The sequence below is a fragment of the Aethalodelphis obliquidens genome, unplaced genomic scaffold (assembly GCF_003676395.1).
Source record: "Aethalodelphis obliquidens isolate GAN/ISIS:26980383/991018 unplaced genomic scaffold, ASM367639v1 scaffold38, whole genome shotgun sequence".
Taxonomy (NCBI): domain Eukaryota; kingdom Metazoa; phylum Chordata; class Mammalia; order Artiodactyla; family Delphinidae; genus Aethalodelphis; species Aethalodelphis obliquidens.
Window position 1 is genome coordinate 17,916,024 of NW_020837982.1, and position 25,425 is coordinate 17,941,448.

Below are 25,425 nucleotides of genomic sequence, written 5' to 3' on the forward strand. Positions count from 1 at the left end.
AATTGCCAGGGCTCTGGGTTCAGATCCTGGCCTCACTGCTACGACTGAGTGGATCTGGGGGGGCGAGTCCATCTCAGTGTCCTTGCCAATGACCCCCGCCCCGCCGCCTCCTACAGGAAGTGAACGGGGACTGTCAGCCTCCGGCTGTTGCAGGCACTGCAGCCCCGAGCAGCCCAGACATGCGGAGGCCTCTCCACAGCACATTCAGACCCTGCTGGGGGCCCAAGCCCAAGAGGCAAGAACGAACACCTTTGACATCTGCCACCTGGACAGACGCGTCACTACAACTGCCACCTCCGAGGGCCTGCTGGCGCTACCAAGCAGCCCCCTCTTGATTCGATTCCCACCTGAAGACGTGACAGCCAGCGCCGGCCTCTGCCGGACACACGCTGCCACCGAAGATCCGGGCTCCCGCGACGTGCAGAACACACCGGCTCCGGCGAGACGGGCTCCCGAGTGAGTCCCATCTCCCGCCAAATTCCTCGCCCAACCCCTTTGGGAGCAATCAGCCGACATGGGGCCCAAAGCCGGGTGGAAGGCCCCGGAGGTCTGGGCACACTCCCCGCCAGCTGGCTGGCCCTGCCTTCCCGATACCGGGGACCACTGGCTGGCAGCCACCACCTCTCAGCCCCAGGCGCACCCACCCCGTCCCTTTAAAGTGTGCCCGGGCATCCTCAGCCCCATCAGGTCCAGCCCTGTCCTCTCCCACCTGGGGAAAGGCAGGGGTCTCCCACCAGCCTCCCTGGGCCCACCTGGCCCCCCACACAGCCAGAGGGTCCTCGTGAACCTTCTCACCCTTCAGCAGGGTCCAATCCCTCCTCGGTTCCAAACCCTCCCCTGCTCCCAGCTAACTGAGTAAAAGGCAAAGGGCTTTCGATGACCCAGAGGCCCTCCACCCATCTACCAACGTGTGGCCGCTCCCCGTCCCTCAGGCCCAGCCTTGCCACTGCTCCAGCCCTCCGCCCTCCACCTGCCTAGGATGCCCTTCCAGACCTTGCACAGCCCAGCCCTCCTCCAGTCCAGGCTTGTTCTGGGCCTTCCCAGCACTCGGACCACCCTCCCCACTCCTCACACGCTGGGCTGTGCTGGGTTTGGGGTTTCCAGAGCATTCATGTGCAGCGTGCAGTACAGCGCTGACCACTCACCGTCTCTCTCCCCGTTAGTGGGAAGGGGGCACACGACAGAGGCACACGGTGGGAGCTCAAAACGCCCTTTGCTGAGGGAATGAGGGACTGTGGGTGCCCCAAGGCCGGCAGCAGCATGGTTAAGCCGGCAGGGGGAGCTGTCTGGGCGTCCAGGGCTCTGGGCTGGACCCTACAGGGACCCCTGGGACGGAAGGGCGCTCTCCGCGAGCCGGGATCAGGGCATCGTTTCTAAGAGGTGGGTGGGTAAGCAAGAGGAGGCTAAGAGCAAGGAAAGCAATCTGAAAGCGGGCACTGAACTGCAGCCATGCGCTGCAGGGGAAGGAAAGAACTCTACAGCTGTGTGTGGGAGACCCGGAGAGGATCCTACGGGCACAGCTCAGGACAGGAAGCCCTCCTCAAACACGATCACGGTGGGTAGAGCAGCAGCTGAGGCCAGGAGTCGGCACCACGCCCAGCAGGCCTCCCCTGTGGGGCCTGGGGTCCGACCTGGGCCCCTCACAAAAGTCTGCCCTGAATCACAGCCCGCATTTCACGAGACCAGTTTCTGACAGCCAGGTCAGTGGGACTCTCCGTGCTAGATTCCAAGCCAGTGTGTTCAAAGCAGAGCCTCCGTGTGCCCACGTCAAGCCCCCACCTTATGCGTGGCACTCAGGTGAGGGCTCAGCAAGGAGTCACGGGACAGCCCCCGGCAGCCCCGCAACGCAGAGGGTGTGAGATACGGAGAGGAAAGCACTCAAAAGGGTGACACCACGTAGCACGCGTTTGCCTAAAACTCATTCAGGGTTTGAGAAACTGCCTAAAAACAAAGTCGCTCACCCATTTTACCCTTAATTTCTCAAGAGCTGAAGGAAAAGAGAACTCCGTGTGGGCTGCGGGCCGAGCAACTTGCCGATGTGCGTGTGCGCGGGTGCCGAGTGGGGGGACCCACGGGCCCAGGCGCGGGGCGGCCCAGGCCTGGGCTTCACGTGCAAGCGTCCCAGGAGAGCTGGGGGCCAGGGGGACACAAACAGACCCCCCCCAGTTACTCAACGGGTAGGCCCCGGGGGCACTGGGAACCTGCAGGCGCATCAGCGAGCCTTCCGGGGAGCCTTTGAAACACGCCTGCCCATCTCCCAACAGTGCAAAGCCGGTTCTCCCTGCGGAGTCCAGTCCAGGCCGTGAGGGGAGCACAGGCGCGAAGGAAACATCCTAGAGCTCAACAAGGCGATCACACGGGCAACTGGGGGCAGGGGTGGGGGGCGATGTGTGTGAGGCACGATGAGCGGAAACCGTTTCCAGGTCGTTGGGAAGCGGCACAGAAGCGCCTCGCTGGCGCCCCTTCCGGTAAGAGCAGAAGAGAATGGAAGACTTTCTTCTCTGAGGCGGGGCCCCTGGGGACTGAAGGCAGATCAGACCGAGAGCATTTCCTTGTCGGCAACGCTGAGAACTGTTTTCAGTTTAACCTGCACCAGCTGTAGACTGTCCGGGATACACCATTAATCAATCCAAAGAGAAGCCTCATTTTCGTTACCCATTGAGTTAGGGACCTTCAAACACCATGACCTAGAATCGCAGCAGAGCGAACTCTGTTCCCCACGGTCACGGGGATCTCAGGAAGGACGGCAGTTCGCCGAGAAGCAAAAACCATCCCATTTTGTCCTCTACCCGGCACGTGTCCCTGCACTGCAGAGATGGCTCCCGGCCACCGGCGCTGAGGCCCAGGAGTGCCTAGCGGGGCGAGGCTGGAACCACGCACTGCGGCCAGGCGGCCCGGTCTTTCCCACGCCCGGGTCTGCGGCCAGCATGACCCCCTCCAATTCCTCAGGGAGCCGGACGCAGGGAGAGCCCAGCGGTCCCCAGGCCTTAGGTGAACAGCACCCCCCACCCCAAGGCCCTGAGCGCACACAGCCGCAAGCCAGGCCACGGGCCCAAGTGAGGCAGGGCTGGGCCAGGACTCCAGTGCAGCAGGAGGGCAGCCCCGGGATGGCGGGCAGGGCAGGAAGGGCGGGCGCTGGCTCAGTAGCAGCGGCTCCTTGCTCTGACCCTGCGGGGCCTCTGTGTGGTGCTGGGGACACAGCAAGGCCTCCAGTGCTGTGGGTCACAGACACACACACACACACACAGTGACAGGCCGTTAGAGGGACAGGCAGCAGCAGAGGCCGGGCCCAGCGAATGGACCCGGAACATGCAGCTCGAGCTCAGGGTCTCAGGGGATGAGCCAGGACCACAGCAGCGCCGGGATGGGCTGGGGAGGCCAAGGCCGGTAGGACCGGACCCGAGGCCCCACCCACTCCTCCCTGCCCCGGAACACCCTCGGACTGATGGACGGGCCGCCGCCTCACCTAGACGACAATGACCGCAAAAGGCAGGCCAGAGGAGCAGCCCCCAGCGCCCATACAGCCCAAACGCGGCCACTTCCCCAAGAGGAGGCCTGGGGCCCGGGACCCAGCCCACCTGCAGGGGCCTTTCTCGGGTGGAGAGGGGCTCCCTGAGGGTAACACACAACTTCGCTTCTTAAGGGCAATCTTCCTTTTATGGTGCAACCTAGCGCAAGGGCAGCCCCTAGAGCCCCTGGGGTGTAGGTTCCATTTCTTTCAAGGGGTTTCACGAAGGTCACAGACTTTGCCTAAGCAGAGCCGTTCAAACTAAGTGGGAAAACGACAGGAACCAGAAGTGGGACAAGAAACGCTGACCTCTCTGAGCTTGACAATCACTGAAAATTCTTAGAGGCAGGGAGTCTGACCTTACTATGCAAATCTCCTATTTGACACTTCTCAAGACGCTACTGAAACCTGCTGAACTAAGCAAGGTCCACAGTGGTTTGTCAAACTGCAAACAACTGCCTTAAAAAAAAAAGTTTTACGCTGACAGTGTTACTTATTCCAAAAACAAAGGGTGTGGTGACCTGCACTTTTGTTTTCACAGCAGGAAGAGACAGTTTCTGCATCCCCCAGCCCGCAGGCCGCCCGGACCCCCGCCTCGCCACCACACTGCGAAAGCAGAGAGGCACCATTCCAGGGACACGTCGGTGAATGACAAGGATGCCAACGTGGCTCCCGGACCAGCTTCCGTCAGGCCCTGAACCCCACTTCTATTTTTTGAGGTCTCCTCCAAACGCTGGGCAAAGACCCAGAGTCATCGACATGCAAAGCGAGAAAACAGAGCAGCCCCTACCAGCATGGACCCAGCCGTGCGACCGAACGACTCTCGATCACAGGCAGGGAAGGCCTCGCCCACGCTGGCTACTGCAGAGGCTTCTGCCCTCTCCCTCTACAAGTGAGGCAGACACACGCCACCTCACCCCAAGATGCTCAAGCAGAACAGACACCGAGCCAGTCGGGAGCCCCACAGCCCAGTCATTAGGAGGACACTGAACATGAGGTTAGAGCAAGCAGGTGATCCAGGACAGCCAGCCCCCGTTGCTAGGCAGCAGGAGCAGGCCAGGCCCTTCGCTGCAGACCTGCCCCAGGAGGAAGCAGGCGACTCGGCCTCCACACCCGCCTCCCGCCCACCACCCCGGGCCAGCCCTGCCCAGGCAAACAGAGTCAGAGCTCAGAGCAGCAGAGGCTCTCAGGACCCCCGAGCCAGAGCGGCCCAGGGGCCCAAAGCGCCTCTGGGACCGCAACTCCAGGCGGACTGAGGGCGCTGCCGTCGGCTGCCAGCAGCGAGAACGGAGGGGCCGCGAGCTCTGGCTCCGCCCCGGTGCCCAGCTCTCGGCCACTACTCACAGCCGTGGTAGGAGGCCGGCGACCCCCCGGCCTTGCCGTACTCCTGCTCCGAGTAGCTGGTGGACAGGTTGGGCTGGCTGGAGCCCCGGCCGAAGGTGAGCTGGCTGCTGCCCATGCCGGTGGCCACCTGGGCCATGCGTTCCTTGGTCTTGAGCGCCTGGGCCCGCTCGGCCTTCAGCCGCTCCTCGTCCTTCAGCAGGGCCACCAGCTGCTTGGCCTTCTCGCGCACGTTGACGCCCTGGTCCTTGCCGTCGCGGTCGACGTACTGGAAGTCCTTCAGGGTCTGGATGGCGAAGATGTTCTCACGGCACTGCTGGGCCACGCGCTCCGAGCCCGTCTTGATGAGGTAGTCGAGCAGCGTCAGCGCCTTGTACACGTGCCGCCAGTTCTTGCCGTGGTCGTTGAGTCGCTTCCACACCATGCTCATGATCTCCGAGAAGGCCACCACGTTGTAGGTCAGGTCCGCGATCTCCGTCATCAGGGAGCTGGACGGGCCCCACGGGTCGTTGGAGGTGGCTTCCCGGACTTTTATTTCGGCTTCCGAGTAATTGTTCACGATGTTTTTCATCTGCCGTCTGATAGACGAAGTCGTCATCTTTACTTTCTCTGTGACAAATGTAAAGCCCTTCAAAGAGAGAAGCTTCCCTGTCCCAGGCAGGTTCGCACCCCGTGAAGGTTCAGTCTCCGTAATGGGTCTGGAGCAGGGTCCCTGATGGTCATTTCCTCTGTTGGAGCCTCAGGTCCGAGAAGCTGGAAGCCATGACCTAGAGAAAGAAGACAAACGTTACTGTGCACGAGCCCCCCACCCCTGGGACGGCAAGCATTTTGCAAACAGCAGGCACTGGTCAGCCAGGGCGGTGAGTGGACGTCCTCCAGCCCCTAGGACAAAAGAGATGCCATCTTCCCTTCAAAACTAAGATGAGATCGATATTACAAGTTAAAAATGAATAAAGTTTGGGACCTCCCTGGTGGCACAGTGGTTAAGAACCCGCCTGCCAATGCAGGGGACATGGGTTCGAGCCCTGGTCCGGGAAGATCCACATGCTGTGCAGCAACTGAGCCTGTGCACCACAACCACTGAGCCTGCGCTCTAGAGCCCGCGAGCCACAACTACTGAGCCTTTGTGCCACAACTACTGAAGCCCGCGCGCCTCAATGAAGAGTACTGAAGCCCGCGCGCCTCAATGAAGAGTAGCCCCTGCTCGCCGCAACTAGAGAAAGCCCACGTGCAACGAAGACCCGACACAGCAAAAATAAATAAATTTAAAAAATGGTTAACTTTAAAAAAAAAAAAAAAAGGAATAAAGTTTAAACTCAAGTTTAAGCCTCTGGAAGGAAAGCAGTAACACCGTAACTACTGTTCTATTTTCAAAACACTTCCACTGGATCGGCTCTGCTGCGATTGTGTTTTTCTTATAAATTTATTTATTGATTTGATTTATTTTTGGCTGCGTTGGGTCTTCGTTGCCGCGTGCGGGCTTTCTCTAGTTGTGGAGAGGGTGGGCTACTCTTCGTTGCAGTGCGTGGGCTTCTCATTGCGGTGGCTTCTCGGGAAAGTCCCCGATTGTATTTTGATTGTATTTTTCTTCCACCGCCAGGCAAAAGCCAGCTAGAACAATCTAATGCCTGTCTACACTGGCTTGGGCACCACGCTTCTAACTGCGGGGGATTCTCCGTGACCACCTCTTCTGACTTCTTATAAAGGCTCCCAACTCCCCTTCTAGGGCAGGGCTCGGGCCCTCCACCGGGCTTTCAAAAGCCTCGGGCATCTGGCCCGAGCTGTGCAGTACAACCTTACAAATAATCTGGTTCTACCCCAATTTCCTCACTTCACGGAGGAGAAAACTGACGGCTACACATTCACAGGACACCCAGCCCTTTGCCACAAACACACCTCTCCAGGGAAGAAACATCTGCGGAGCTGGAGTGAGGGCCACACCTCTGGCCACGGGCTCTGGTCCAGAGTGTGGGGATCCCAGCTGGCTTGGTTGCCAGTGAGCGCCCAGCACTGTGCCTGACGTGGGTAATAAACACTGCTGATAGATTTGTGAAACAGATTAGAAACAGTGTCCCTTCCCTCAGGAAGGCACAGTCTGGCAGGGGACAGAGGTGAGCACAAGGCATCTGAGGACGCAAATCCAGAACAGCTCAGCCGGCTGCTGGGGGCCGCAAAGGCGGGCACGGAGAGCACTTTCTGCACAAGTGACCTGCAGGGAGGTCTTCAAAGGGGGAGACTTCCGGGAGGCAGCAGGGGAGTGACTGCTGGGTGATTCCTCTCCTCCAGAAGGAGGAGCCAGGCCCAGAGCCCACAGGGGCCGCCAAGGACAGAGCAGTGCAGCCGGGCGGGGACAAAGCCAGCAGCTGCCCCACACTCCACCCCACCCCAGCCGCCTCTGGGCCTCTGGCCTGGGAAGGAGGCGGGTGGCCTCGGGCCCGGCTCTCCACAAAAAGCCTTCCAGGTAAGGATCGTTCCAGCCCTGGTGCAGACGGGGAGCCTGGGCCCCCAGGGAGGATCCGCTGCTTCGCCGCGACCCCTATGCTGGGCTGCTCCTGCCAGAGGGACGACGGACGGCCCCCACCGGCCCCATCCACAGCCTCAGAAGTGAGGGAACAGAAGTGTCGGGAGGGGAAGCTGCGGGAAATGCCCAGTCCGCACAGGGAGCCAGCCGACAGGGGGAGCACAGAAGCCCACCCTAGTGACAGTCGCACATGTGTCCCTCAGCAGGCCAGGAAGCCTGCTTCCTTCTGAAGCCACAGAGCGTACGGGCTTCCGCGTGGGTGGGCACAGCCTGCCCCCTCACTGACCAACCGGCTCTCACAAGCCCTCTGCCGTGTGTCCCAGGACCAGGGCCAGGCGCTCTGATGGGGACCTGCGTGCGTGATGTGACCAGGCTGGCTGTCCACGCTGGCGAGAAGACGGGCCTCCAAGGGGAAGGGCTCTGACGTCCCAGAGCAAACGCTTGCCAACGTCACACCAGTCACCCGAAGTCCCCAGGGCCCGGGCCCACCTGGCACTTTATCTATCACCCACGGGGGGCTCGGCAGGCACGAGCGCCCTGCTCCTCGGAGAAGCAGGTGGGCTGGAGAGACCCCGGCCACCTTCCTCCAGGTCAGGAGGCACTCCGAGGAGGCACGAGAGCAACGGTCCTGGTAAACAGGCCTCAAATGGTTAAAGATGTAATGAAAAGAAACCACGTCCTGGGGGAGAGATACTGTGTCAGGCTCTGCTGCCCATCCTCTAGTCTGGTGCCCTCCCAGGGTAGGCTGCGAGGCCCAGCCAGGGCACCCCCTGAGCCTCCCAGGCCCTTGGTGGCAGAGAAAAGGCAGCCGTTCCCGCGAGCGAGGGCTGGGTGCCTCTGCCCTCCCGGACCCAGGCTGGGAAAGGAACCCGGACAGCTGAGAAAGAGGGGCTACGGCCCAGCTTGCAAGGACACCTGTTAGCAGTCTCTCTGAAATACTTCGGCTTTGAGAGGGGAAAAGCTAATGAAATACTTGTTACAGTCAGAGAAAGCATAGGAATGTACTGTGAACAGCTGCGTGCTGTTTTCCTAAAGCTACAGAAAGGGCGAGATGGGGGTAAGCAATTCCTGAAGGGGAAGGGGCCCCAAAGGCGCCTCCGAGGAACCATCCTCAGGGCCCACCTGCTCCGCGCCTGCCTCACCTGAGACTGCAGGTGAGTCTCTGACGCTGTGAGGGGCCTCCTGGGCCCTCAACGGAGGATGCGGGCACTGTGGGTCCATCCCACTCGCCCCGCAGACCTCAGACCTCGTTTTCCCATTTTGAAACCTCCCCCCTCCACCCCAGGATTGCCTGTAAACGCCCAGACATCTTCCTGCCAGCAGACACCCGCCGGGGCTGCCCTTAAAGCCCCGACACTCCCCAAGTGCACACCCAGCCCTGAGCTCTGTTCTCTTCTCGCTCTTTTCTGAACAGTTTGCAGGCCCCACTCTCCAAACCTCCCTCCTCGATTTGCCTTCCGCTCCCAGCTTGCTAAGCCTGCAGAGCAGCAGGCAGGAGCCAAGGATGGAGCCGGACAGGACAGGACACTGCCTGAACCTGCGGGCCCACCTGGGCCCGAAGCCCCGTACCCTGCACTTCACAGCTGCAGGAGTCCTCGCGGCCACGTGTAACCGGCAGCCTGTGCGCTCCGTCCTGGGCAACAGCCAAAGAGCACACTCGGAGCCTCCAGGACAGGTGCGGGGACTCCAACCAGGCCCCCAGGCATGGCTGACCCACAGCCCAGGCCGACCGAGGAGCTGCATCCCTTAGTCCTCGACACGCAGGCACCCCAGCCAAACTCTGGGATCATCACTCTTTTCCGAAAGCAGCTTATAATGGTGACCGTAAAGTAACCACTGGATCACATTTGCCGAGGACAGGCTAGGGCAGAAAAATTCTGGCATATCTGAAAACACGACCAGAATTCGACTGACAGTGGAGACTAGAAATAGACTGAATAAAACAGCAAATAGAACAAAACTAAAAAAAACAAACAAAAAATTCCGAGGCTAGGGTGATGCCCCTGGAGGCAGGAAGAATTCCACAAAAACATGCTCCGAGGGCCTGCAGAGCTGGGTGGGGAAATTCCTTCCAAATCTGGAGTCCCGGACCAACCGTGGGAGGGAGAAGCTCTCCGTGGTCCCGCAGCCCAGGTGGGTCCCTGCTCAAAGCCCACGTGTGCCTCGGCTATCGTGCTTCTGTGATGGGGCATGGCTGGCCAGGCGCAGAGAAGATGCAGTCGGTCGGGGTTTCCACCAACCCCCCACGGAGATTTCGGGGGCTTTTCAGGGATCAGGGATCATTATCAGGGACCAGGACCAGCTATGAGGGAAAGGCAGCAAACGCCTCTCGCCTCCCCAAACCTAACAGTCACAGGCCAGGCCAGTCACGAGCAGTAGATCCCGCTGAATGAATGTACCCCAGACGGCAGCTCGCACCATCTGCATCTGGCAGCCTCCTGCGACTTCCTCAAGGCAGGTGACAGCCTTCACACCCACGGGGCTGGGGTGGGGGGAGCAGAGGGCCAGCCAGAAAAGGAAACGTCGCTGGGTAGAGAAATCAAATTTTATATCTCTATCCCAAAAGCGGGCTTAAAGAAAACTTTGCATTCATGTACTGAAAGAATTGCAAAAACGAACATGACACTTAACTTCCAGATGATAAAGCAGGTAGTGAAACCGCCCACACAGGAAGAGCCCCGGGGTGCCAGTGAACTGGCTGTAGTGGGGCCTGATGGCCCTGCCCCCATGCTGGATGACCCCTGCCCCCTCTAACTACCCCCCTAAAGAGCCCCTGGGGCTTCTCCCAAGACACGACAGTGGCGGAACAAGCAGAGGAAAATTCAATGTCAGACATCCTCCTGTGGACTTCACCTGTTCTCGATTTTTCTAAAAGTAGAAATCAGTACTGAAAACACACATGAGGAATTTCGTTTTTCTTTATCAACGTGGCCAATCATTCAGTCTCTGGGAAGAGCAGCCCTGGGCGCAGATTACACAGGTGTTGAAACGTGGTCATTTTCAAGGATGATGTGAAGCAAGGACCGGGGTTGGGAGACATGGTTCTGGCCGTCCGACAACGCAGTCACTTAGAAATGGGGATGTGACGAGCTGCACCGCCCTCACAGGGTCGAGGATCAAACACCCTGACGGCTGGACCACGTGGATGCACAAACGTGCCACAGAGGACAGAGTCCCACCTCTGCCACTCCTCAGAGTAGCTTTGCAAATGACCAACCACAGACAACATTCTTAAAAACTCCGGCCAGCGTGTCTCCTTCCTGACTGTCCTCTGTGGCTTGTCCGTGAGACCTGCTGATAGCAATAAGTCTTCAGGAAATGCCAAAATCGGGCACCGTGCCCCCCAGTTCGAAGATCTCAGCCCATCTGACTACAAAGGAAAATATGTTGTGTTCTGCTTTTGCCCTCTTGACCTCACCCGTGTGTGCCCCACGAGATCACTGCTTTCAGTGACGGCCAGAGGAACTTGAGAAACTCAACTGCCAAGTGATCGGTGCTTCTGTGGATTCTCACTTCTGTCACCTGGCATGGATCATCACACCCAAGAAACAAGGAGGACTGGGACCCATGAACACTCCCTTGGTGTCAGAACCCAAGCGCACCACTGCTCAGGACCACGGGGTCTTAAAGGCCGATGGAGGCATCTCATTCAGGGGCCTTTTTATTATTGATGATAAAGGTATCCTTCGGCAGATCCCCATAAATGACCTTCCTGTTGGCCGTTCTGTGGAGGAGACACTGAGACTAGTTCAGGCCTTCCAGTTTACTGACAAACATGGGGAAGTGTGCCCAGCTGGCTGGAAGCCTGGCAGCGATACCATCGAGCCTGATGTCCCGAAGAGCAAAGAATATTTCTCTAAGCAGAAGTGAGCGCTGGGCCATTTTAGGGCCAGGCTGCAGTAGGTGGCCATGAGAACAAAACCTCTTTTGTACTACTGTCATGCTTAAAACACAAGACCTTCCACTCAGCCCTGATGTGGTGTGGGACAGGACAGGCCTTTCCGGCAGGGGTTGGGGAGGCCAGCCTTTCTTCCTCTGGAGGGAATGGCCCGAGCAGTATTATGGGGCAGGCAAACTGATGTGTATAGTAGTAGGGTATCACTTTTGGTCTTTTGTAGTTTTATTAAACTTGAGCTGAGGAGAAAAAAAAAAAAAAATCCAGCCAGAAAGCGAACAGCGTGGAGCGGTAGAGCACACAGAACCAGGAGCCGGGAAAGCGGGGATCAGGCCAGGCCCAGCCTCCCGCCCCTAAAGTGACGGGGCAGACCAGACCAGCCGAGCTGCCCACCCTCCCGTCCCCAGGCCCTCTTTCTGACAAGTGGCTCAATTCCCTGCCATCTCCGTGGTGTCACGGGCGGCCCCTGCCCCAGGTCAGCCACAGAGAGGCTAGAGTTCCGGCAAGAAGCCTAGCGGTGCATGTTTCTTTGGCCTGTGCGGCTTCCTGGGGACCGTGGAGTATGAAGGGCAGCCCTCACAACACGGCCCCCTCCAAGGAAGGCAGCTTGCACACGTGTGACCCCCAGGCCAGAGTCTCCATTCTAACATGCTGTGACTCTGCTACCAGAAATACCCACTAATGGTAGGTGGCAATGCCACCCAGAGACTGGGGGGGGCAACCGACGGCTTCAGACCCACCCCACGGGGCAGGCCCAGCGAAGGATTACAGTCCGATCAGTAGAATCTTCCAGCTTGAGCCATTTGGGAAAAAAGAAGAGCTACATGGGAAAATTTAGAATTCCCATGATTTCATGCTTAATTTAGACCTGGCCGGTCTCTGTGGCGGCGCTAAGTGCTGGGCTGTCGCCATGTCCTGAGGAGCCCGCGGGAGAGCGGAAGCCAAAGGGGGGGCTGTGGACCCCGCAGCCAGAATCCTGGTTTCAGGCTCAGCAGCGACCTGACACTGTTCTCAAAAGGAGCTCAAGATGCTCGCCCAGAGGAAGCCCGCGCGGGTAAGGAACAGGTGCCTGCACGCTGTGTAAGTGCAAACCAAGGCCGTGAGAAGAAGGGGCAGTTGCTCACCTCGGCCCTTAAACCAGCAGGGCCGGGAGGTCACGTCCGACTCTCCCCGCGCGGCCGTGCAGGGACGGGGCTCCCACGGCTTCGGGGAGTGACAGCTGATGTCCACAGGTCCTCACAGGCCCAGCCCAGGCCGTGCGGGGGGTGAACCAGAGCCCCAGAGACCAGAAGACGGGCGCACTGGGAAGGTGAGCTCTTCACGTGCCACCCACGCGCTGCGCCCTCTCCCCGGTCATGTCGCTGGTCGCTGGAGCGACCTGCCTCCACCTGCCGCCTCCCGGCACTGCCGCTACACCCGCTCTTTCTTGTCAGCTTAGACCTCGCATCCTCGGGACCACGCGTCACTCTCTCAAGTCACCACCTTCCACGTGCGGCGGAGCCCCCCTCTCTGTTGGACAGCTTCCTGCTTATGCCCCGTTTATCTGCTCCCCCCGCAGGCGCCGGGCCCTGCCCCTCTTCACCGCTGTGTCCTTGGCGCCGAGGACGGAGCCCGACCCCGGGAGCGCTCTGACGTGCGCTGAGTGAATGAACACTGAGGGAAAGAAAGGAAAACAGCACCCCCGCCCCCCCTACGCAGACACCGGGGTTCAGTCTCCCACTCAGTCTCCCTCGGGATCTCTGTCACTTGGGGCAGAACAGCTGCTCTGCTCACCAAACACGCAAAACCAAACTACATGGTTAAAAGTTCACGACGCCAGACCCGAGGACAGGGACAGACAAGTGCGCAGCGAGCACACCCCGAGGGGATGGAGGCCCCGAAGCCCCGCCAGCCTGGGCTCAGGAGCAGCAGCCTGGGCAGCGTGCGAGGTGAGGACGGACGTCTCCTTCTGGCCACAGGGACCTACAGCCTGCCTTTTCAGCGGTGACCGGAGGCCAGGGGACGCAGTGAGGACGGCCGCTGCGCAGCGCTGCGTGACAGGGGTCCAGACACCTGCTTGCTCCCGGCTGTGCCAAGCTGAGTGTGTCTCTGAGGGTGCTTCTCAGCAGCCCCCCGAGGACAGCCAGGAGACAGCGTCCACGGCGGGGGAACAAGCCTACAGAAGCAACAAGGGCCCAGGGAGAACGCGCTGGGCAGGAGGTGCCTGACCACACGCACAACCTTTAAACACGGGCACCGGCTCCAGCTCCTCTCCTGTGTGGCTGGCATTTCCAAGCAAGGTCTCAGATGTGCTAACTCTCTGATACTAGCAGTCATCGTAAGAGAACAGGCTTAGAATAGAAACCGAAAATAGAAGAGGCTCTCTAAACAGAAACTGGAGAATCCTGACTGAGCCCTGGCTGTATGCCAGGCGTACCTACTCCCTGAACCTTGTAAGAATTCTACAGGGAGTAATTATTCTTCTTACCCTCATTTCATGGGTGAGGAAGTGGAGGCACAGAGAGGTTAAGTAACTGGCCTAAGCTACAGGCCAGCAACTGGTAGGACCAGGATCTGATCCCAGACCTCTGGCTTCTGGTCCCACCCTCTTAATCTCTATTCTTATTCTGTTTAGCTTCAGACAAATCCAATGCTCAAAGTCATGAGAACAATGAATTTTTACTCACTGAATCCGGAGGTCTAGAAGGGCCCCTCCTGTCTAGGTGCTGAAAAGGCCAAAAGATGGCAGAGAAGCAACTGTTTTCCTACCCCCTGTTCAGCTGGCCACAGGACATCCTGTCCAGCTCACCAAACGAAGAGGGCAGGAGCAAAGATGCTGGAACTGGAAGGGGCCCAGCCCCCGCCTGCGTGCGGACGCTAGTTCTGAGCGGTGTGGTGCTGTCCTGGGATCGGACCCTGGTGTTCCCAGCTCCTTCCAGTGCAGCCTACAAAGAAGGGGGCCTTTAACGCTCTCCAAGAAAGCTTCACTCTGGGACATGTCAGGTCCCACAGACGGCAACACGACAAAATCCAGCAGGGTAGGAGCCTCAGGTACCAGAGACTCCAAAACGATTTAAAAATTAGCCCTTCTGGAGGACTTCCCTGGTGGCACAGTGGTTAGGAATCCACCTGCCAATGCAGGAGTCATGGGTTCGAGTCCTAGTGTGGGAAGATCCCACATGCCGCAGAGCAGCTAAGCCCATGCGCCACAACTACTGAGCCTGCGTGCCACAACTACTGAAGCCCGTGTGCCACAACTACTGAAGCCCGCACGCCTAGAGCCTGTGCTCTGCAATGAGAAGCCTGCACACCTCAACAAAGAGTAGCCCCCGCTCAATGCAACTAGAGAAACCCCACGCGCAGCAACGAAGACCCAACACAGCCAAAAATAAATAAATTTATTAAAAAAAAATTAGCCCTTCAGAACTCACACCCTTAAGAAATGGTACCTCTTTGGCTACAACCGTGTCTTCTGCTAAATCAGCCACACGGGCTGTAACAACCCGAGAACGCGGATTATTCCTTTAAAACAGCCGCCATTTGAAACACCACCAGGAAAAACCGGGTCTCGGTGATGAAAGGTAAGCTTCCTCTTTTGGTTCAGAATAAAAGTGCAACTTCCCTCCTTCCCCTCTGCTGGAGACCTGCCCAGGGTGTTACTCTGCAACACTCACCGGGCTCTCAAATGTCACGGTCGGCCCAGAAAAGGCGCACCCGCCCGAAGCTCTTCCTGCCGCTCCTCTGTCCTCTTAAGTGTTTGTGACATGCTGTTGGGCATATACAAAAGCAGAGGCACCAACCACATGTGGGGCCCAGACGAGGCACTCCTGTCACCCAGGCCCCTTCCCCCTCCCCCACCCCAGCAAACAGCTCGGGTTCTGAGTTCCTCCGTCCCTTGCTTTTAAAAAAGAAAATGATCTTACCACACATGTACCACTGCCACAACCTGCTCCAGCGTCGACACTACGTGTCTGAGACTCGTCCACACGTGTGGCTGCGGGTCTGGGGCGGCTCATCCGCGTCCCTGCTGTATGGTAGCTGCCTGTGCTCACATGTAACAGTCTCCCCACTAACGCTCCTGTCCGTGGACACCTAGACCGAGCTCACCTTTTCGCCATCGTGAACAGTGCTGGTGTGCGCATGTGTCCCCTGGGACTCGTGCACCCAGTGTTCTAGACCACGTTCCTGGGATCAGAACTACTCCACAGGGTGTACGAGTGTCCTCTGAACTGTGTTTTGAAAATGCTTTTGCTCTTATAACATCATTTCATCATCACAGCACAAAGAGAGATGAACAGTTTAGCTGATACTAGATTCAACAAGCACTTTTCACACACTCGGTGCTTAAAGAATGGTGCTCACAGGGAAACACACACACGACGCGGCTCCTCGTCTGGGTTGGGACACCCACGCAACCAAGGCAGAGGCGCGGGAGGATGGGGGGACCGCAGGGCACGAGGGAGGCGGTGATGAGGCGTGGGGACGTCTGCGGGCCTCGCTCGGCGCGCTAAGGGATCCGGACCTGCCGACCTCGGTCACTCACCTTCCAGATTTCTGCCAAACCCTCCAAGTAACAGTAGTAATGGTTAACACTCACAGGGCATCTCCAGTGTGCCAGGTGCTTGCTTAGGAATTCTCTCCAAGCTGCACCATTGTTTGCTTAATAGTTTTCTTCAAATCAATTTCCTTTTTTTTGGTCATGCCTTACAGCTTGTGGGATCTTAGCTCCCGGACCAGGGATCGAACCCAGGCCCTCGGCAGTGAAAGTGCTGGGTCCTAACCACTGGACTGCCAGGGAAGTCCCTAAATCAATTTACTTTTAAACTCAAATACCTGCATTAAGTAATAACGTACATGAAATCAGGTATCACTGTTACGGCATTTGGGGGAGGGGTTGTTTTTCTACTGTTTTGTTTTTATATTTCTATTTGTTTTTATAGATATAAAATTCACCATTTTAAAGTGTACAATTCACACTCAATTTAGCACCCTCACAGTGTTGGATAACCGCGGCCGTGGTGGGCGTTCTCATCCCTCCAAGGAGACCCTGCATGTCGGCAGTCACCACCCACTCCTCCTTCCACCCGGCCCCGGCAGGCGACCAGCAGCCTGCTTTCTGTCTCTGTGGACTCACCTATTCTGGACACTTCACATACATGAAATCACACAGTATGTGGCCCTTTCACTTTTTTTTTTTTTTTCCCCCCGATATGCGGGCCTCTCACTATTGTGGCCTCTCCCGTTGCGGAGCACAGGCTCTGGACGCGCAGGCTCAGCGGCCGTGGCTCACGGGCCCAGCCGCTCCGCGGCATGTGGGATCTTCCCGGACCGGGGCATGAACCCGCGTCCTCTGCATCGGCAGGCGGACTCCCAACCACTGCGCCACCAGGGAAGCCCCATCACTTCGCATATTTTCAAGGTTCATTTACACTGCACTATCCATCAGTACTTCATCCTTTTTTATGGAGGAGTAATTTTCCATCGTATGGATAGACCACATTTTATTTACCCACTTGTCAGCTGGAGGACACCTGGGTTGTTTCCATTTCTTGGCCGTTATGCATAACGCTGCTGTGAACTCTGCGTACAAGTTTTTGTGTGGACGCGTGTGTTCAGTTCTCCGGGCAGATACCAAGGAGCAGGGCTGCTGGGTCACGTGGTAGCTCTCTGTTTAACTTTCTGAGGAACCGCCAAAAGCACCATAGCATTTTATAGATAAAAAACTATTAAGATGAGTAATGTTCAACTGCTACCACTTAAAATTATTTTAAGATACACTGCTGCAGTCAAAGCTACTGGAGTGGGTTTGCGTGTCCGGGGGCAGAGAGGTGGCGCCGCGGAGGCAGGGCTTCTGCAGTACTGATGGAGCCGCAGCAGGCGGTCGGCGGGGCGGGGGCAGCAGCACAGGACGCCCACAGCAGAGGCCGGCGGGAATGGCAGGGACACAGAGGCACCTTTAACAGGATGTCAAGGTGCAGAGGGTGAGCCGGTTTCAGGAGAAGGTAAGAGGCAGAGCAAGCAGTTCCATTTCAGAGGAACGTAGCTGGAGGTGCTGGCAGGACAGGCACGGAGGATGGAGACGGCCAAGGAGCAGCTAGTGCTGAGGGCTGGGCGGGGCGCTGGAGGAGCCCAGGAGAGCAGGGATGAGGGCGCAAGTCAGAGGAGGTGAGTGGCCATCAGTGAAGTCCAAGAAGGGCCAGGAGCGGGGCAGAGACACAGGAGAACCATCCAGTGCAGGGGAGGCGAGAGCTGAGGGTCTCAGGGAGCGGTGCTAACTGACAGGGACGCAGGGAGTCCAGAGGATGTGGCAAGAAGCCAGCCTCAGGCTGGGAGAGCTGCACGCGTCCTAGTTACGCCGACCAACAGCTCAGACACCCTTGTGTGGGAGCGCACGGCCCGCCCAGGCCTGCTGCGTGGAGGCCCAGGCCCCCGTGGCAGGACACTGAGCCCGGCACCACCACCTCCCCTTCCCTGAGCGCCCCCGCCCGCATGCGGCCGGCTTCCGGCCCTCCCCCGCCTCTCCCTCCTTCCTCCCCCAGCCCTCTGGACTGCAGGCTCTCGGGGGACAGAGGCCCCGACTGTCTGCACACTTGGCTGCCTCACAGGGCCTGGCGCGGAGCCGGGCACACATCTGCTGCGGGAAGGAACGACTCGACCCCACCTGCTCACACGCCGCCCCCGATCTCGGCAGCTCTCCCCACCCTCACCTGATGCCCGAGTCCAGGACCCACAGACGTCTTGCGGAGCAGGACACACGTCCTACGATACTGCTGCGGTTTAAAAACAACAGCTGGTCGGAGCGGAAAGATGGCTGGCACCAGCGTCACGGGTGGTCACCTCCTCCGGGAAGCGCAGTGGAGGCCCCACAGATGACGACCTGAAAAAGCTGCGTGGACAGAGGTGGAACCCTCCGCCCCTCCTACGGGTCTGCAGCGCGCCCCTGCCGGACCCTCCTTGGCCCCGCGGTCCCCCGTCACACCCTCCAGGAGAGGCCAAGGTCAGGCAAGGCGGCACCGAGTCCGTTTCACACTAAGTGAACAAGCAGAAACAAACCGCGGTTTCCATACCGTATGATTTTTTCAAATTCTTAAAAGATGAGAAGTACACTGCTAAATGTCAAAACACAAAAGCCAAAAAGAAACTAAAGTTGTTATTTTCCTTTCGGTTTTATCTCCATTAGCCAAATGCTTTTGGTTCAAACAATGTTTACATTGCCTTTGTGCTACTTTGTTTAGAAAAATAATAATAAAGGAGTGCGCTTCCAGCACTGACGACGGCGCATACGCAGGTCTGTCCAGAAAACACTGCATTTTAGGGGAGAGCTGTCTACTTGCCCCAGAATACTCACTGGCCACCAGCCTCCTCCTCCCTCAGTCAGCCTGGGGTCACTAGGGGGAGGACAGGGCGGTCCTTCGGCACATCCGTGCTTCCCAGCGAGGATGGACCAAGACCCGGGGAGGCCGGGCCCATGCACTCAGTGACCACAGGCTCCACTGCTGCTGGCCAAACTCACCAGGGTGACAGCTGCCTTTCATAACAGCCCACTGTGTGCCACATCCCGCAAAGGAGGCATTTTACAGGCGAGAAGAGAGGGTGGGTGAGCTCTGCGCTGCCCCTGCTGAGCCCCAGCGCCTGTCGGGAAAGCTCAGGGAGCCCGGTCCTCAGCCTGGGAGCCTAACGTTCCTTCCATGAGGCTGCCCTTGTCCTCTCCAAGACCACCACACACTTCTAAGCTGCTCCTTGCAAGACTCAAGGTCTCTCCACCAACCAGCTTTCAAGGAGGACCCATCAGTGGCAGGTAACTTTCACCCTGGAGCTCCACCTTGCTAGTGACCCCTCCAGACAGGATCCTTCCCCTGGGCCCCCGGATGCCCGCTCCGCCTCTCTGCAGTCATTAGTTCTGTGCACCAAACATTTCTAGTCCACGGCTTCCAGGGCCTGGGACAGAACTGCATTCCCCACCCCCCTTCTGGGTCAGCCACGGCCCTGGCCAGTAAAATGTGGCAGAAGTGACGTGTGTCGCTTTGTGTCCAGCACTTTAGAGGCCAGTGTGCAGTTCTCCACGTTCCTTCCCCAGCGTGGGGGTGGTGCAGGCCTGTGTCTCTACCCAAGAGAAAGGACACGGTGCCCACGGAGCTCACAGCAGCATCGCTCGTAACAGCCAGAAAGTGGAAAAAGCTTCCCTTCAACAGATGAATGGGTAACTAGAATAATAAAACGTGGTATATCCATACAGCAGAACAGCATTCAGCCTGAACACGTAAGGAGGTGCAGGCACCTGCTTCCACACAGTGAACTGTGAAAACACGCCGAGGGAAGCACACACACAAGGCCACACACTGCTCCATTTCTACGAGTCGTCCAGAACAGGCAAGTCCAGAGACAGAAAGCAGACCGACGGCGGCCAGAGGCTGGGGGACGAGGGGGAAGGGGGTGACTGCTTAACGGGCACGGGGTTTCTTTTGGGGGTGATGAAATATTCTAAAGTGAGATTACACGGATGGCTGCACAACACTAAATACGCTAAAAGCTTTTGCACTATGTATTTCAAATGAGTGAACCTTATTGTGTGGTACTAAATCACCTACCCATAAGGCTGTGAATAACAACCAAAAAAAAAACAGCGGCCTTCCATCAGCCTGCTCCACGAACGATGACAGTGACCACACACCCTGGACACGCAGCCTCTGCACAGATGCAAACACATCCACACCACTGTATGCTCATGCTGAAAACCTGTCTGTGGCCAATTAACTTAAAGTCCTGGAAGGAAGCCAAGGTCACGGTTCTGTCCCCATAGGACCAGACTCCATCCCAAAGCCACAGTCTGAATCTTTAAGAGGAGATGGGGGGGAGGGGTACTTAAAAGAATCTGGCTAGATTAGAATAATTCCTAGCCTGAAAAAATATTTACATGGACTTCCCTGGTGGTCCAGTGGTAAAGAACCCGCGCGCCACAACTACAGAGCCCACGTGCCCTGGAGCCTGTGTGCCACAACCAGAGAGGAGAAAAACCTGCACGCCACAGCTAGAGAGAAGCCCAAGCGCCCCAACAAAGAGGCTGCGCGCCGCAATGAAAGACCCTGCATGCCGCAACTAAGACCCAACGCAGCCAAAAATAAATAATAAAATGAAAAAAAATATTTACAGCTCATTACACAACGAACCAACCTTCCAAAAATATAAAGAACTCACAGAAATTGAGAAGTAAGCAACCAATAACTCAAGAGAAAAATGGGACAAGAACTGTCCACAAAAAAAATGTAAGTGGTCCCTAAGCATATGAAATGATCAGCTCACGTTTCAGAAAAATGCAAATTAAAGCTACCTCGAGGGCTTCCCTGGCGGCGCAGTGGTTAAGAATCCACCTGCCAATGCAGGGGACACAGGTTCGAGCCCTGGTCCGGGAAGATCCCACATGCTGCAGAGCAACTAAGCTCATGTCCCACAACTACTAAGCCTGTGCTCTAGAGCCCGCGAGCCACAACTACTGAGTCCACGGGCCACAACTACTGAAACCGGAGTGCCTAGAGCATGTGCTCTGCAACAAGAGAAACCACCGCAATGAGAAGCCCACGCACCACAACGAAGAGTAGCCCCCGCTCGCTGCAACTAGAGAAAGCCTGCGCACAGCAACAAAGACCCAATGCAGCCAAAAATAAATACATCAAAATAAATAAATCAAAGAAAAAAAAAAGAAAAGTACATTGAGATACTCTTTACATCCGTCAGGTTGGCAAAAATCCAAATGTTTGACTCTACCTTCTGCTGGTGAGGCCGAGGGGGAAACGGGCTGGTGGGAGGGCAGGCTGTGATAACCCCTGTGGACGGCTTTGGCAAAATCTATCAAAATGACAAACTGTGTATTACCCTTGGACCCAGCACTGTCCCTGGGGAATGCTACCTGCAGATCCATCTGCTTACGTGGGGAAGGACACGTAGGTAAGATCGATCCTCTCAGGAATGTTATGTAACAGCATGTGAGGAACAGCTGGAAGCTGCCGTACAGGGGATGGGATTTAAAACAGTACAGGAGGGCTTCCCTGGTGGCGCAGTGGTTGAGAGTCCACCTGTCGATGCAGGGGACACGGGTTCGTGCCCCGGTCCGGGAAGATCCCACATGCCGCGGAGCAGCTGGGCTCGTGAGCCATGGCCGCTGGGCCTGCGCGTCCGGAGCCTGTGCTCCGCAACGGGAGAGGCCACAGCAGTGAGAGGCCCACGTAACACACAAAAAAACCAACAAAACGGTACAGGAGGAGAGCATCACAGCACTATGCTCACAGAGAGGACATGGCTCTCCAAGTAGCGACACGGAAAGTCTCTAGGCTACGCTGCAAGCAAAAAAGCAAGGGGCAGAATGTGTACAGGTGCTATCTTTGATTTAACACAACGGGAGAAATAAGAATATAAATTTGCTTTTCCTTTATTTGCATAAAGAACACTGGAAGGCTATTCAGATACTAAAAGGGGTTGCTATTAGGAAGAAGGGGGTGGGGCGGGGGAGGTCAGAGGTAAAGGGTAGGATTGCTCAGAATGTACTTTAACACCTTCTCAGTTCAGAACTATGTGGATGTATCGCCTATTCAAAAGCTCATATATTTAAGAAAAATAAGCCCCATCCTCATTTGGCCAACAGGTCCCTTGGCCAGTGCTGGGGCAGCACCAGCGCAGGCATCCGCCAGGGCTGCATCCTCCCCCGTGAGCTGTCAGCGCTCCACCGCCGGCCGGGGCAGCTGGAGGCCGCACGGGCTCACGTCTCCCCCCTTCGCACCCTCAGCATCCACAAGCCCACCTGACCTGCTCCCCCGCCCACCGTCTGGCTGGTTGGAGTGGCCCTTCTCCCCACCCTCCCCAGCGTGGCCCAGTCTGGCCTCACCCACCACCGGGTGCGGCCGCCAGATGCAGCCCCTGGCTGCAGAGTGCCCGCGTGGACACAGGTGGATGGCGCCCCGGGCAGGAGCCTCCAGGCCAGGCAGGGGCGGCGTGCGGAGCCCGCTCCCAGCAGGACAGCTGTGACCACAGCCCGCAAGCACAGAGAGGGGCACTCGGGTTGGCCCTGGAGGCCAGCGACAGAACTGCACCCTCCCATGGGGCCCTCCCTCGGCCTCGGTGAAACTGAGAGAGACACAGAGCTGCGGGGAGAAGGAGGGCCCTCAGAGGATGACAGCACTGGTCTGGGAACTTCCCTCTGAAGCGACCTGATGCTCAGAAGACGCCAGATCAAGGGGTGCCGTGCTCCTTCCACATCACCTCCGGCGAGGAGAGACACCTCAGGGTGCCCAACGCCAGATTACATTCTATGAGCCTCGCGGGGCAGTTTTTTCTTTTAAATCTCATTTCTGAGAGCTTGATTCAGAAGCAGTGTGCTAAAGAAGTGGGTTTTTTTAAAAAGAAGACAGTATTTGTTTCCCTCTTCCTAGTTTGAAACCAATTTTCTTTTTCTTCCCTTGCAGCGGCCTTTAAATTTCTACTGCAAGGATTTCTTCACCATCCACCGGCTGGCAGAGCAACGCAGCACTCAAATCGACGCACACCTCCCTGTGACAAGCGCACCAGGCCTCCCCCCGCCCGGCGCTGCGCTGGCCCTCACGCGGCAGGCCCGCCGCCCTCCCGGGACGGGCGGCCTCGGGGGCAGGCTGACATCTCCTTCCTGTGGTGACTCTGTGACCAGCCAGGCGGGCAGGGAAGCGGGGACCTCTCCCCAGCGTGGCAGAGCTGCTCACAGGGCCTCTGGCTGGGCACCAGCTGCGTCCATGCCAAGGGCCCCAGAGGGAGCTCACTCGGCACTGACTTGTCCTGGGGCACCCTGAAGTGACCCGTGGACACACAGCCTGGGCTGGAGCTGGGGGAGCCCATGAGCCTCGGGCAAACACATTCCTGAGGAACTGGCCTGTTTTCTCCCCTGGAGACTCCCCAGAGGAGATGCATGAGCAGGTTCATTCAGAAACACCAGAACCACGGCGGCCCGAAGTTGCTCTCAAAGACACAGCACCCTGGCATGCCGGGCCTGGGAGGCCCTGGAGGTCACACAGTCCCACTCCCTGGTCTACATCATACAGAGGAACCTGGGCCCAGAGAGCAGCAGGTGACTGCCCAGGGGGCCGCCGGCCTACACGCCCCATCCCCCCCCCCCCCCCCCCCCATCAGGGTGCCCTCTTCCCCCCAACATCCGACTGCTGAATAAGCCCCTCGTTCCCCACAGCCTCTCCTTCCGCCCTCCAGACCCCACCACCCACAGCAAGGGAGGAGGGGACAAACCACAGGGGGCAGCTGGCCTCTTCCCAGCATGGCCATTCGAGGGTAAGCTCTGTGCCACCCCGTGACGGTCACACAGGCCACAGAGACCCCCGGGCACTAAACAAACAGCGACTCAGAGAAAATAAACCAAAATATTAATAGCGATCACAGTGACAAGGCTAGTTCTAGTTTGGTCCTTCCTACTCATACGAACTTTCCAAATTTTCTTCCATGACCATTAAAACAGGCGTCCTAAACATTCCCCTGAGACTTGGTACAGAAGAGACACCCCGCTTGGAAATCCTATATTGGAAATCCTATATTGTATCATCTATTTCGGTAGAGCTCACTTTAGTCTTTGGAAACTACTGATAATCAGATGGTAAAGAGGAAAATAAGTTACCAAGATTTTTGTTCAAAGTTAAAAGAACTAAATGAAAAAAACCTGGGATTTTTTGGAGGGAGGGGGAAGAAATAATAAAAGGTTTGGTTTGGTTTGTTTAAAGAAACATTTGTTTCTCTTCCTTCAAATGTTAAAACCTACTAACATCTTGCAGTTAGGTTAGATAGTGATTTCTTGTACTACTTACTTTATTCTTTTCTTCTGCCAATAAAGTATATTTTTTAAATCAAGAACGAATGTATTTTCTTTCATAATTTCTTGTTTCTCTTTAAAGCAGGGACGGTGCCCCTCTAACGCACAGATGGGATCAGATTAGTTGCGAAGACCATGTTCTAAATGCTCTCCTTATACACTGGGTCTTTTCTAGAACTACATTCTATAGCAAATGGTATTAAGCATGACTGGGTCCCATGCACGGGCTTGTGTCCTGAATGGCCCGTAGACGTTGTCACAAAGCCGTGCTCCCACCAGGCAGGCCCCAGGTCCTCAAAGCAAGATCTCCAGTCGCTCATCCCCAGCCCGTCCAGGAGTTGAGGCTTCTGCAGCGCTGGCCAAGGAGAGCTTCCCCCTGGTTCCACGGGCAAGAGGACGACATAATCCACTTGACTCGGCTTCTCTGAGCTCAGACCACCACCTCCGGGTCGGCTCTCCTCCCCGACTGCATCCTTTTTGTCTATTTATCCTGCCTTGTTGCTAAAAAGATGTGAAACGGACACCAGCGGTGGCCCCCAAGCCCAGCCACATGCTTGCATCTCTGGGGAGCTTCGGAAACACACCTATGCTCAGGCCCCATCCAGCACAGGTAAAACAGAAGGCGGTGCGGATCCAGCATTTGAGAATTACTGGCTGAGAGAAAGCCAGGGAACATAGTGAAAGTGAGTAAATGAAGAAACCCAGGCAATAGGGAAATAGAAGGGGAGGAAAAGAAAGCTGGGCCAGAAGGCAAGGTCAGAACCCAAAGTGCAGAGACCACACCAGAGCTGGGACAGATGACTGGCTCTGCACTGAGTTTCCTGGTGGACAGAGCAAAAGTGATTCACACTGCCCACAAGACAGAAAGAAACCAGATTCACAGGAGAAGCTTCTCCTTATTCTGGCACCTGAGATGAACACCTCCCTCACGTCCTCCAAAAGCAGACACACAGCATGAAGGAGATGAAGGCGTGCTCCCAACACCGGGACTGGAACCACCTATGAAGCGGCCAAGGGTCCCTCTGCCCCCAACACAGCAGCCCTTGACCCACACTCAGCAGCTGGGCTGCCCACTGACTGCTCGCCGGAAATAACCTCCTACCAGGAATCAGCGCCCACATATACACCATGCTACCGAATCACTGCATTGTGCAGCCGACCGCCAGGTACGTAACCAGCCATCCTGAGCTCAGCACGTGGTCACGAAGACGCAAGGGCACCGACTCTGACCATCTCACTGAGGAACATGAGGAAAGGCGCCGACCCCCGTGCCAGTGGCTCTCGTGAGAACATCCAGTCTGTCCCCATCACTCGGGGGGCAAGTCCCACGCCTGCCCAGCACTCCCCTC

At 57.1% G+C, this 25,425-nt stretch overlaps 1 protein-coding gene and 1 pseudogene across 10 annotated transcripts in view; one reads left to right on the plus strand and one right to left on the minus strand.

Moving 5' to 3' along the window:
- The window catches only part of EPN2 (epsin 2), a 68,754-nt gene that overhangs the window by 30,443 nt on the left and 12,886 nt on the right, over positions 1-25,425 (minus strand). For 8 of the 10 annotated variants that reach the window (XM_027131185.1, XM_027131184.1, XM_027131188.1 and 5 more), the window contains exon 2: positions 4,853-5,616. In XM_027131185.1, coding sequence (XP_026986986.1) covers positions 4,853-5,447 — 595 coding nt within the window. In that variant the 5' untranslated portion in view covers positions 5,448-5,616. Of the gene's footprint in view, positions 1-4,852; positions 5,617-6,745; positions 10,726-14,918; positions 15,138-25,425 lie in introns of those variants that run through there. The other 2 variants (XM_027131181.1, XM_027131180.1) reach the window with 2 other exon arrangements.
- On the plus strand, positions 8,875-11,508 carry LOC113633086 (peroxiredoxin-1 pseudogene; annotated as a pseudogene).